At 40.7% G+C, this 14,266-nt stretch overlaps 1 protein-coding gene across 1 annotated transcript in view; it reads right to left on the bottom strand.

Annotated features, from left to right (window-relative positions):
* diaph1 (diaphanous related formin 1) overlaps window positions 1–14,266 on the bottom strand; it is a 98,732-nt gene that overhangs the window by 56,994 nt on the left and 27,472 nt on the right. The window contains 12 exon segments of the mRNA XM_030396534.1: window positions 275–640; window positions 642–824; window positions 2,908–3,087; window positions 4,465–4,529; window positions 7,132–7,247; window positions 9,495–9,611; window positions 10,721–10,839; window positions 11,062–11,172; window positions 11,368–11,473; window positions 12,290–12,429; window positions 13,671–13,734; window positions 13,820–13,903. Of these exon segments, the coding sequence (XP_030252394.1) occupies window positions 275–640; window positions 642–824; window positions 2,908–3,087; window positions 4,465–4,529; window positions 7,132–7,247; window positions 9,495–9,611; window positions 10,721–10,839; window positions 11,062–11,172; window positions 11,368–11,473; window positions 12,290–12,429; window positions 13,671–13,734; window positions 13,820–13,903 (1,651 nt within the window).

Genomic DNA, 14,266 nt, shown 5'->3' on the forward strand with positions numbered 1-14,266 from the left:
AGGACATTACTACATGAGCTCAGGATTACAGCACGCACTTTACACAAAAACTTTACATTTAACACAGTGTCCCAACTTATTCGGAACCGTGGTAAAACATACATGTTCTTCCAAAGGAGCAAAGAGTTAGTCATATCATCTTATATGTATCAAAAAGTGTAGGATATAAAGGCTAATTTCTTTCCCCCACTATTTATTAAATTGTTAAATAACTGACAGTTTTGCATTGCTTTTAGAATATCGATTATCCTGAATCCTCTATCTTAGGACTGACCTTCCTCCAGTTGGCTCTCTTCAGCTGGACCTCAGGCTTGTACTCCTTCTTAGGCTGGAGGCCATGAGGCAACTGGGGGGGTACAGGTGCACCCCAGCCCCCCATGCCTGGCATTGGAGGCATGCCGAAGACTGGCGGTGGAGGAGGGGCACCGGGAAACCCAGGTGGTGGTGGTGGTGGCGGAGGTCCCATCCCAGGTAAGGGTGGAGGTGGTGGGGGTCCTGGCATGCCAGGGAGGGGTGGAGGGGGTGGAGGTCCTGGCATGCCAGGAAGGGGTGGCGGTGGTGGAGGTCCTGGCATGCCTGGTAAAGGAGGAGGGGGAGGAGGAGGAGGAATACCGGCATTACCAGGTAAAGGAGGGGGGGGGTGGGGGAGAAAATATGCATGCATGGCCTGGTTGGGGTGGGGGCGGAGGGGGCATGCCTGTATTCTGGCCAGGGAGAGGAGGGGCAGGCGGTGGAGGGGGGGGCAAACCGGGTGTTGGCACAGGAACAGTAACGGTGATAACTTTAGTCTTGGCCTCTTCCAGATCTTTAGACAGGTTTTCAATCTGCGTTGTAAAAACAGTGTTCTCATGAATGCTGATTCATTCACAACCTGGCACACTACTGTATATATTCACATCATGTATCACATAAGCATATCTACACTGTTTGCTGTACATTTCTCAAATCAAAATTCATTTTGTACAGATTTGCCAGTTTTCACCATCTCCAATAAACAGCCATGCCAACAGAGTGATTAGATTTGAGACAAAAGGCAGAACAAAAGATGGAAAAGAGTGACATAAAAAGGGATTAAAGTCTGGGCAGGATTGCATTTTGGGAGAGATGTGAAGAGAAAGGAGTGCGAGGCGCTGAGGGAAAAACATGGCAGGGGGGAATTAAGTCCACAGAGGAATTCAAAAGAAAAAGTTTTAAAGAGGAACGCGAACTTCTAAATTAGAAGTGAGGCTGAAATACATTTTTTATTGCAACACTGACATACTAATGCAAGTATTTACATCAGTGAGGCTCCAATTCTTGATACAACTGTCCAAGTCAATAGAGATAGCCAGCTAATACTGGCACATGAGAGAAGAGTTGGATACAGATGGAAATATACTTTGTGCAGTCTAAAGCACACAAGTATAGAGAAGTTATTTTACCATTTCTGTTCTTAGATGCATTACGTGTAAACAGAGTGCATGTATGTGTGTGAAAGAGTTTCTGTATATGGTGTAACAAATTGTTTGTGTTGTTTCCTTGTCCGACCATGTAAAAAGATAGTAACAGACATGAAGGGCCTCCAAGGCAAGCTTTCTTAGTGAGGCAGCACAGCAGATGAAGCATTGGGCACAGCATCACACACACAGGGACAGTGAGAGATCTCTACATGTGAAGAAATCTTCGATGGGCAGTGCCTCAAACACAGAGAAAGTGAGCCATCTTAGTATGAGAAGCTTGTTAGATGCCTGGCTGGTGATGCTGTTGATGCGTTGGACAACTGTGTGTGCATATGCATGTGCGTGTGTGTGCATTTGGGCTTTTGTGTGGAGAGAAGATGACTCTGCTGGCATCAGCCACTTTGGATGAGGCTCATTTTTGAAGCACTGTAGTTTGCTTACTGAACACGCACGCACACACACACACACACACACACACACACACACACACACACACACACACAGGAACATCTTCATGTGGTTCTGAGCACACATGCACAGAGGCAGACTGTTCTGGGTCACTTGGTGTGTTTGTGAGTTTGGGTGTCACTGTGAGGCAGAGTCCAGCTGGTGTGGCAGCAGGACACTGACAGCTAAACAATCCTCATCTTGGCCTCCCTACTGTATGAGTGTACACACACCAGCACACACACACAAATAACACCCTACGTGTGTATCTTGGCCTTAAAAAAGTCAGTTTGTCCCATCTCCATCCTTTCCTTTCCTTCTTTTTTCTTCTCCCTTTAGTCACTCTTTATACCCACTTTGCTCCACTTTCCATGTTTTTATTGAGTTTCTTAATCTCTAAAGATCTGGCTTCTATTCACAATATTCTTTTAGTTTCTTTTTCCCTCTTTCATGCCATGCTAGCAGTTGGCTAAAACATTTAAGGCCAAGGGGCTTCTGTGTTTGTGTGGGTGTGCATAGATGTTTGACAACTTTTTGATGCTTAGGGATTCTGCAATATTGCAATTCTCTAAGCCTTGAAATAGTCTGCTTCCTGCAGCTCTATCAGAAGTTTCTGTTTTGTGTGTACGATTCAAGGACATTAAACAAGGAATGGCTAAAGATTCAATTATCTGGCCCAGTCTTTACTGTTTCGGTTCGAATGTTTTGGTTATTTTACATGACAATGGCCTCAGTTACAGAAATACTGTATTGAGCCTGCTTGAGCTCGCCACAAAGACCTCTTCTGTAAGGGTCATTGTGGGTTCAACTCAATTTGAATTCAGACATTTACTTCAGGATGAATTCACGTATTGAAAAACTTGTTAAGGGAACTTGACATATTCAGGTAATTGGCTCAATACTCCACAGAAAACTGCCTTTAAGCTTCATTTAGAATGTGAGTTCTTTCAATTAAAAAGGCATTGAGCCCCACATAGACAGGTGTGTGTGTGTGTGTGTGTGTGTGTGTGTGTGTGTGTACCTGCTTCTGCAGAGTGCCTAGCTGTTGTTGTAATTCCTGGTTCTCCTTTTCTTGCTCCAGCTTAGATACGGCCAGCTGTTCCTTCTCTTGGCTTAAGTTTTGTAGTTTGTGCTCATAGTCGCCCTCAAGTTTCTTCAGCTCCACTTGCAGCTCATGGCGTGCGGTCAACTCGGCATCCAGCTAATACACATGGGAAAGGGTCAAAGACAGGGTCAGCCTTATTACAGTATCCTTAAAACAGTTAGAGTTATTGGTGACTTTACAATTTTTGTGTGGTTAATTTCAAGATAAATAATGTTTTCTCAATATTCACTCAGACATTAATAAAAGGATTAAGGTTGGGAGAGAAGACAGCAAAGGCCAAAACTTTTTTGAAAGAGCTTCAAGATAGAAGACAAATAAAAGGTTTAGAAATACACCAGGTATAAATATCAACCCTGAAGCCACCAAAACACCAGGATTCTCAAATGAAATATCAGAGCAAAGTGTATTGTGTGCCTGCACAGGCTTTTAGCCATCCTCTTGAGGCTGCAGCAGTTTCTGTATCACAAAGACTTGCGGAAGCCATTTCCTGCAGCCTAGTCATGCAGCCTCATGCAGTTTCATTGTATAATTCACACTGCAAATTGGTGTCAATTATTGAGTTAGAATGCTTCAGTGCACTTGCATGAATTCACCTCTCACGTCCATTTTAAAGCCCTCACGTACATGAAAACAGACAGAAAAACATTTAGCACCAAATTTTAATTTGCTAACTTTCGTACATTTTCAAGGATTTTCCTTCTAGGACACTTGAGAAACAGGATAAGAGTATTTAAACAGATGAATCCATGAACACACAGACACACATGGCTGTTTAATTTTCCGACAGCAGATCCGTTACTCTCACTGTCAGCGTCTTGACAGCCTCATCCCTAATTCCTGCCAGAGTCTGCCTGCAATTACCCCATCATACACAACCAGCACTCTGATGTGTGCGTGTGTCTGTGTGTGTGGTCAAGGAAAATTAATCCAAGTGTGTTCATGTAATGTGTGCTTGTGTTGATGTGCATGTGCTCAACCGATATGATCCCATGAGAGAGTGTGTCTTTATGCATGCCTGAATGAAGGCTAGTTTCAGCTCCTTCTTTGCAATTATCCTGTCACTGGGACAGAAGCATCAGGGTAGCGGCACGCCGCCATCAAGGCATTTTACCCCCTTGTGCGAATGCGTGTGTGTTACATGTGTTTTGTGTCCGCCTGTAAGAGTATTTGTCTGTCGGGTGGCTGTCAGACATGTGTACGCTCATTCTCTTCGTCACCCTCTGTTCCTCCCTTTTTCTCATTTGTCATCTCATGTCAGCCAGACACTGGTCGCACAGAATTTCATTACAATCCCAATGTGTCTCTGTATGTGAGGGGAAAATGTAAAATGACTTTTATAATGTGTGATTTTCTTTTCTATCTATATGACTGTAAAAACTTTTCGTTGTATAAATATGTCTATAGCCTCCAATATGTGTATAATCCATGCTGTTGTGTTTGTATCATGATTTTCATCATGAAGGTGTATTTCACCTTCTTCTCCAATTCAACTGCCTTGGCCTCGCTGGTTTCTACTTTGGTCTGGTCCACCATGTTTTCTGTGGAAAGGACAGAAGAAAGGAAAAGAGAAAGAGAAATAGAAAAGAGGCTGGTGAATACGATAAAGGTTTCAGACAATGGACCTGTGCACGTCTGGCTGTGAAGACATCGCACCCTTCAGTCTGGCACATGCTGTGTGCACACACACATTCACAAACAGACGCATACACACAGAGCAAGTGTCCTAAGTTTCTACTTTTTTTCCCCCTTATCACAATACTCGAAAGTCAAGATCCGTGGGACAATTGTGAAAACATGTCATTACAATAGGATGCTATCTGTTCCGTGCCGTTTCTACACATCATTATCTTTTAAGCCCTACATACATACACATCTGTCTGACTGTGTGTGTATGTGTGAGAGATGTGGGAGCACACTAATATGCCACTATGCGAACACATCTCCCACCACTTTATTTGAAAGTCTTACATTCATCTTCCTCTTTCTGACAGACTGCAAAAAATAAAAGACAGACCATATAACACTCTGGGAGTAATCCATTATCAGAGGTTCTGCTTGGCAGAGGACAGGGTGAGAAGGACACAGGCTAACCAACAGGGTACTTTTACAGAATAATTGCAGGGTCTACAGGTGGTTCAGTGCCCAAGGGCTTGCCGAGCATGTGCAATAAAAGAGCTAATTAACATGAAGATGAATGCCATGAAGTCACTGGATCAAAGACAGCTAATCATGATGCCCAGGGGAGGGATCAAACAGATAGATAGCAGAGAGTTAAGAGCTGTGAATAGCTAAAATAGAAAATGAAGAAATGATATAAACTTATAAGAAAGTGAATTACAAAGATTGTGAAGAGATAAAGTTTGAGTCTTCCGTTGCAATGATATTATGGTGAGTGGAAAGAGGAGTTGAAACTATGCAGGGTTTCTTATATCTAGATAAATTAAGTAAGTGAGGCAGAGAGATCCCTTTTGTGAAAGAGAAGGTTTTTTCCCAGATGAAAGAACCTCACGATAATATGCCAACCCACATACAATTTCAGAGTGTGCATTTGTGTATGAGTTTACATAGTTATTGGGTGTGTAGTGGTGGGGGGGTACTTCTGTCATAGTGGCTAGGCTAAATGGGACAAACTTCGAATAGAGAGCACTAAGGGAGCCAGAATGTGGGGGGAAATACTGTGCTGAATTTCAGAGTTCAAAGAAAAACACTAAATAATGCATGCAGGGCAGAATTGGGCTGCTTTCCACCGATAATAACTCTGGCAGCCTTAAAGGAGGCCAGCCAGCCTGTGTGTGTGTCAGGACGCATTTAGAAGCAGTGCAATTAGAGCCTCCTGCGGTGAGCAACGGAGACCTGCCATAAAGGAGTATTGAACACTCGAGACATGGCCTGCACCTCCATTTTGCTCCGGTTTAGTTTACTGTAGTCAGCAGGTGTCCTAGTCAACATTTTTAGCTGTCACTCCGGTACACACATTTTAGCATTTCCTGTTTGGATTCAGTAGAGTGACAGGAAATCACATAGATCAGTCCTCATCATAATATCTTGATCTCCAGAGAAAAGTTATTGTTAGTCCTGATGCTGGTAGCAATTCTGTGTCTTGGATAGGAAACAAAATCTACTCTCCCTTTCTGAGTAAAGTGAAGTTAATATCAGGCTTCAGCAATCTGAGTTAATCAAATGAAGTGAGTACATTCAAAAGGTAGTCTTTTCAGAATTCCCTCCTTCCATTTTCCCTAAACACTGTATTCTTGCTGAGTTGCAGTGGAGGCACAGAGAGAACCTTTGTACTGAAAGGACAGCAACTCTGGAAGGGAATCACTTGATCTGTTCGACTCAGACTGTTGGAAGTCTCATTCTACTTTGGAATGTATTTTTGCATAGAACAAGGACTCCAGATTCTGCCCCACTTTCACCTGCATTGAAGGCATATCAAGACAGGGTCTTTTAATGACAAGCATGCAAAAGAGGAATAACCACTCAAAGCGCAATCACTTTCAATGTTAAGATGACCATTCCTTGAAATTTGTGAACCTTTCTTTTAATCATATGGGATGCTTACAGATACATTATATGGGCACTGCTGACTTTTATTATGTTCATACTAGAGGTCCCTGAAGGTTACAATTTACCAAATCTATTTTGAAATACGACACTGATTTCACAATGTAGTGGGTGAGAAATCTGACTCTGGGATTGATTAGTCTGATTAAGCTTTTGTTACTAAGTTCCGACAAACCTGTAGCACAATTCACCCTACACTGATACACACCCCCTCTCTGGCTCCACCCTGTGGCCTCTTTGGGCCACTACACATTTGTCATCCATGTAGATAGAACATGTAACATGAATTATGGCCAAGTTAGTGTTAAACTTGTCATTCACAGCAACACACTAATCATGTAAGTGATTGGAGTGGGGTAGATCAAAAGCGAAATATGACTGAAAGTACTGCAGAACAATGTTTGATTTTTCTGGTCCATTTGTGTTCTATATTAATTTGGTCTCTAATGCCCATGAAAGTGCATGAATAAGTTCTCAATTTTAAGGGTGTTGGGTGATGTGTTAGAACACACCATGTGGATTTAAAAGAGAGAAAGGAAAAACTTGATCACATGTGTGTTTCGGATTCCAACTCACCTATCAGGCCTTCAATGTTGAGGCTGAGGTTGCGGCACTTGAAGTCAGGGTCCGCTCCATTCCTGTGAAGCACGATCTGAGCAATACACTCGTCTATCAACTTGTAGTACTGAGGCCTGCAGGTGGGAGGGAGTGATGGATGGATGGAGAGACGGATTAGGAGACAGGAAGAAAAGGAGAGATGGGAGGAAGATAAGATGAAAAGGATGAAGGAGGAAGGTGGAAAACAATGGAGAAGGAGAGTGCACAATGGTGCACAATAACAATTGTAGCAAATGTATGTTTTTTTACAATACCAGTCTAGTCTGGCACATGATGTGAGCAGGGGGTGATATTGACGGAGAGCAAGCAGGTTCATTTGTTGAGACAAATGTGTGAACACGCATGCTTCGTCACCATGTCTGCAACTGAGATTGGCTGTCTGTGTGAGCATGACGGTTTGAGTTTCTTGTCACAAAGATTGATTGTGTGCGACTGTGTTCGTGAGAGTGTGTTGGTGTATGTCCAGCGCTCCGTGTCTGATCAAGCCAACTTCACACAGACACTCAATTTTGGAGGTGTCTTATTCCCTGACCCCATTAGATGCTGCCAGAGTCACAAACTCAATACTTTATTTATTCTGTCTCCCACCCTCCCCTGTCTCTCTTATTCACTCTGCCTTTGTCTAACACTTATTCCACTCCTTCACTATTCTTCAAGGTTTTTTTTATCTACAGCTACGATTTTTCCGTGGAGCGAGAGAGACATCTAGTGTCATTCTGTAAAACTGAATGCATTTGGCTAGATCCAAAATTAGGCATTTTTCATAAGCCTGAACACATTTAACTTAGAAAATATATATACTTATACATCATTAAATTGTATATCTGGAAAAAGATGGTTGGTTAGCCTGAGGCTGTATCCATTGTGATAAATTCTTAAATAAAAATACAGATGTCAGTGTATTAAACTACAGCTAATAAGCCAATTACAATCTTTATACATGCCCAGTGTGCATATGACCACATATGACCATTCTAGGAAATTGCTAGGCTTCAATCTCTACTTGAGATTGAAATACAGTGAGACCAAGTATGAAAAACAACTGAAGCAGCAGGTGCTCTTTCATTCATTCCCACACAAGTACTAACCCTTACATTCCCTGTACGCCACTCCTTCAGTCTCTCACCATCTACCTAGCAATTTACCGCAACTCTCAGCTTCTTGTTCATTATTGTCTCACCCTCCACCTCCCTTCTCTTTTCATCTCTGTAATTATCAAGCTGTATTTTCTTCCACTCTACAGCTCTCCCTCCCTCCCACCCTCACTTCCTGTCTCTCTTTGGAGTCCATTACAGAGCAATCCTATTGTCTTCCACTGGATCACCTGGATCTATTCCACAAACTATGTTCCAAATACGCCACAATTTATTGCTTGTCTAATACCATAGAGACAACACTGGACTAACAACACAGCACACTCAATTCAAATGTCTGCATGCCTGCACATGTTCTTATGTGTTCTGTGCTGGTTTTTCGATGATAATGAGTGACACGAAGCATTCTTCCTTTCTGTGTTGAGGGGTGTGAAAGCAGACACAAATGTGTAAATGTGCATTCACTATGCCATACAACTCTTGACTTGTCCTTAACATTATGCTACTCGCGTCTTGTCATTCAATCATTGGCTCTTCCTCTCTCCGCTGTTTCCTTAGCTAAACCCTAGACACAGGGAGAATCATTAGCATATTTCCGGTGATAAGAGGTGATGATGTTCATTTCTATTAAAATGGAATTGGACTTCTTTGCATGTATTAATTTCTCTGCCTTTGAACGGTGCTCTAGCAAAACAAACAGGGAATGGAGGAAAGGGCTGAGAGGAGGATGTGAAGAGCAGGAATTGAAGGAAGGGGAGAAACTCCTTCTCAAGTTTTCCATGTTTCTTGGTTATTCTTTTTACAGGACTGTTTGGGCACTGCAGAAGAAATTGCTATTGATAATTACATGAGCACTTTCCTGTACGTGTATAAAATGGCTGTGTGATCGACAAAATCAGCATTATTTTCTGACATGAAACTCAATATAATACAACAATTATAATTAGAAAACCCCCCTTTATCTTTGCTTTGTGCTACATGCAGCTTTTCTCTGTGTGCCCAATCATTCAGAAAATTAACAATTAGCATTATTCTTGTTCTTATTACCAATAAATGACAACGTTTCACAATAATAGAGCAGCAGTGATCAGGAATCAGTAAATCCCAGATGGTACAACACTCTTGTCACAAACCAATATTATATTAACACTAACACATGAATGTGTGAGCAGGAGCATGTGTGTAATAGTAGCGACATGTATAAGTGTGTATATGTCCATGTGTTACCTGGCCAAATAATCATTACGGATCAGCAGCAGGTGCTGCATCAGGGACAGGAAGTGGCTCTCAGCCTTGGAGTCCTTCACAGTGTTGACTACGATGTCAAACACTTCCCTCACATCATTGAAGTAGAATTAAGGTTCAATAACAAATGAATAGAGTTACAACACGAAAACAAATATTGAAAACTGTGCCTGTACACATCTTCAAAAATCAGTGACAATCAATGACGGAAAAATCTTGTATCAACATTTTCTGCAAGACACCGCTATTTGTGAACTGCAAAGTCACAGTGACGTACAAGTCTGAGACCACATTCGTAGTCCATCTAATAATATTTTTTCTATAGGGACAGTGATGCAATTTCAGAATGTTTTCAACAACTACCACACAACATAACAGTGTTGTATTGAGGACAGCAGCTTGCATCTACACTGTTTTGTAGCCCCCTTGGAGACACCTGGTGTTGAAAATCATAATAGCATGCCAAAAGCAGCCTGGAGATTTACAACAGTTGGTTATTTTCCTTTTCCTTCCTTTTCCTTCCATTAAGGGACACATCTCAGGTCCAGCTGCCTCACTCTTTTTTACAGTGTGGTCAGATATTCATGTGTTCAGAATAACATCAAAGTGCAGTAGCTCAAACCATCAAGTTCACATGTAACAACTGAAAGTAATACGTTATAAGTTTATGTACAGTGTTTCCTACTGTTGTTGGTTACTCGTATCTGTGTAAACAAAAACATATAGTTCAGATATGGCATTAGAGCACTGACACTCCACCAGTGGTTGGATGTTTGGCTATACTTCACAGCACTACAGATGAGCAGCTTCATGTCAGTGAGATGATTAAGTTGGATTTTGAATGCAAGATGGCCATGCAGGGTTACAATGTTGCTAGAGCCTTAACGATTATGCTTATTAAGAATGAAAATACTACATCATCCTTGAAGAAATTCAGTGGCAAGGTTGATTGAACAGGAAAAGAAAGGAGCATTATGTCATTATAATGCAGGAAATATATGCACATTATTCTATATAATACTCTAAATCAGTCTGAATCAGACAATCAAGATTAAGGTTATTCCTTATATTATCATACTAGTGAAGTAATTTTAACACAAAAGCACAAGCAAGCGAAGTTATGCCCTAAACCAGAAAAGAGATTTTCAAGGTCAAAAAGTAGACTGAGCATTTCTACAAAGTGACAATTTTGCCCAGTGGAAGGATATTCCATCTCAATTCGGATGTCATCTAGACGTGCTTTGAGGTCCTCAGAGTCATCTTCAGCCTGCTCATCAAACACCGTGAGTTGCACCCTCAGCTCTTCGTTTTCTATCATGCGCACCTCCTGCAGGGAGAGTGATGGGGGATGAAAAGGCAGGGGGGAGAATGGCAGGAAGAGAGTGACAAACATCTGAGTTTAGACAGTTGAAAGAAAGTTTTGTACTGCATATAAGTGTGTGTCAGCCACTCAGCAAGACATAGCCATCAAGAGTGAGAGAGACATGACTAGTGAGGATGTGCAAATGTGTGTCACTTTGAGAGAAGATCAAAAGAGTGTTTTCGGTACCGTCAGCTGTTCTCTGAGTCCCAGCCTGAGTAGTTCAGAGCGAATATGGATCCTGAAGTCCAACTCTTCTCCCCGGCTGATCAAGGCGTTGATCAGCTGCATGCATCCACCCTGCAAAAAAAAACAAAAAACAAAACATTATAGAGTCAGCTTCATGCTCCATGTTTTACACCAATTGAATAACTGTAATAAAAACACACATTTGTCAGCTGAGTAAGTCTTTTACACTGCAGATTGCTAGTGCTGTCTATCTAATGCAGCTGGATTGGTATCATTTGTAGTATGTGTGTGCATGTGTCTTTGTACCTTAAGAGCAATGTTGTGATTGTTCATGCCAGCAAGGAGAAGCTGAAACCTCTCAATGTCCCGTCTCTCTGCCTCCTCTGTAATGGCCTCCAAAACACGCTCATGACTGCATAGAGCAGACAGTTGTACACATCATATAAAATATTAAATCAAAACAAATACAAAATAAAACAAAACAAAACAAAACATGTATGCAAATGAAAAATGCACTGCTGCATTATTTGATGGCCTGTCAAAACCTGATACACAGGGCAAAGCTAAGAAGTCCAGTGTGCTAGATTCAGGGGAATTTACGAAGACCTGTTGTTAGAGCTGGTGGTATGGCCTTGAATTTCGCAGATTTTTAGGCCATATAGCAATTGACGATATATACCATGATATTTTGAAATCTTCTCAAAAGCTCCTCATAAATGTTAGGATTGGACAACAAAACTGATTATCACAATATGTTTTAACAAGTAGCCCCTTCTTCAATATCGCTATGGCAACATTAGAAAATATTCACCTGAAACAAAGACGACTGTATTTTCTTTATCTCTGGAGAGGGCCTTTTGTGTTTTACATGTTTTAAGCAGGCACCATAGGGGAGGGTGTGACAAGAGATATTTCATTGTTTGTAGTCTATAAAAGTCCAGCTAGATGCCACTACATCTTACACACTGGACCTTTAAAAAGAACATTTTATGCAATACGTTTGTTCATATGTTAAATTGTTGATGTCAGCGTTAGGTTGCTAATCACTACAAATAGAGCAGTTCTGCCATTTGATATGAAACTGCACAGCATTTGACTTGTACTCCAGATTTTTAAACTAATGCAGTTAGAAATTACAGTCCTGGACAATCACATTATGGTACTTCTTCCCTGGAGTCTGTGTATAACTTGTCAAATTAAATGGTGTCAACATTTCATTCATGCTTACAGGTTCTCAGGATGTTCCAAAATGGAGATGGCAGAGAGCAGCTTGACAGCATCCACCATCATATGAGGCACCCGAGGGTTGATGGCTTTGACCAGCAGAGGAATTCCCTCATCTGACTCCAGCATGGATTTCAGACCATACTAAAGAGGAAAGAAAGGAAGGAGGAAGAAAGAAAGTAGAATGAGTTAAAAGCTTTATGGTTTCTGTCTATAGCAGACCAAAGACTTACATGGTTCAAATTATAGTGTTACCATGAGGGATTTTGTGTGATATAGACTGGACCACATTTTTTTGTGTATAGGGTTAGGGCTGAAGAATGTTCTCCTTGGTGCAAGGTAATAAAGACTGGTATCTATCTTTATGACTTTGTTAACTCACAGTGATCTTGATTTGATGAGCTGTTACATGTAATAGTAAACACGCCTCCGGCACAGCTTTGGATCATCACGTAACGGTGGACATTATTTAAGCACTCTGTCACTTTGTTTATGTTGTGTCTTGAGATAGGAGGTCTTTGCTACCAAAACATCAACCTTTTTTACATAAATCAATGCAGAGTTAAAAAAAAACAAAAAAACAATATGTGTGGGAATTACTTGTTTTCATTGGAATCAAATTTCAGTGTTTACATCAGGAGAATGAGTATTTATTGGACCAGATAAAACTTAATTTGATTGCAACAACTCTGGAAATGATATATTTTCTTTTCATGAAAACAAAGCGGTTTAGCAGTTGGTTGAGCACAGGCTGCACTTGGTAATTGGTTACCATCGATTACCAAGTTATTACTACAGGCTGTTATTATCATCCTTATATCAACATTGCATACACTAACGCGATGATAGATTTAATGTTTGATAAATGAAATTCATAAAAAATCGAGTACTGACCAATACTGCAACTTTCAAAAACAATGACCAATTTGGTTCATTTTACGCTTTGTCTTTGACTCTATGCCTTTTAAGTATTAGCTTTTCTGATAATGATCTAAGCCAATCAGAGTGTAGCATTTTGTCACTTGTATGTATCACATATCATTTGTTACTCAATAACTGTGTGATGAAGAATTATTATATGTAACAGATTTTTAAGGGATTAGGACTGATTAACTAAATGTAGACACATCACCACACAGGAAACTAAAGGCGCTCTCAAAGGTTATCTATGAATGCCATCACTGTAATGAACTGGCCAAAGTTGGTCACACTGACTTCATGATGCCCTCAAGAGGAGAAATAGGGACACCACCACAAGTACAAGGATTGGGATGAATATTATTCTATCACAAGTTCCGTTACTTATATACAGCAAGCATGTGCAATTATATCAATGAAAGGATTAGGCATTTTGATTCAAGTACAGCAACAGACGATTTTCTTACCTTGTTGTTCATGAAGGCTTTTAGACAACGAATTATCTCATGTTGACATTTCACTCCCACCATTCTAATTGGTGAAAGAAGATGGACATAAGAAGACATAAAAACAAATTCTGTGGTTATTTCAAATTCCTGTTGTTTAAGTGTCTTACGGGTACTCGTCTTTGTCCTCCTGTAGTCTTCTCAGCAGATTCAGCAGCAGGGCCAGCCCCTCATCTCCAAAGTTCTGCACCCAACTGGAAATGACAAGACAGCAAGATTTTTCAGAAATTTCTTTTTGTTAACAAAGAATGACTAAATAGCCTTGGTACATACACATTTGCTAAATAGTTTGATTTTGTCAAAATGGCCCAGATATAATGAATAATTGAATTTGTTTGAGCAGTAATTATATATTACAAAGCAAATACAATTGCTAATCACAGATGAACAACCAAACAAAAATAAATGTCCACAAATTGATCTAATTTAAGTGAATGTTATAGTATTTATCCTTTTACTGTCACACCTCTAAATCATCCCTGCTCTGGTAAATTGGTTTTAGAAGATACATAACAGAGTACATTTTATAGAGATCAGCTGTGTGAGGATCTGCATAA

This window comes from Sparus aurata, chromosome 18 (genome assembly GCF_900880675.1).
Source record: "Sparus aurata chromosome 18, fSpaAur1.1, whole genome shotgun sequence".
NCBI classification, from domain to species: domain Eukaryota; kingdom Metazoa; phylum Chordata; class Actinopteri; order Spariformes; family Sparidae; genus Sparus; species Sparus aurata.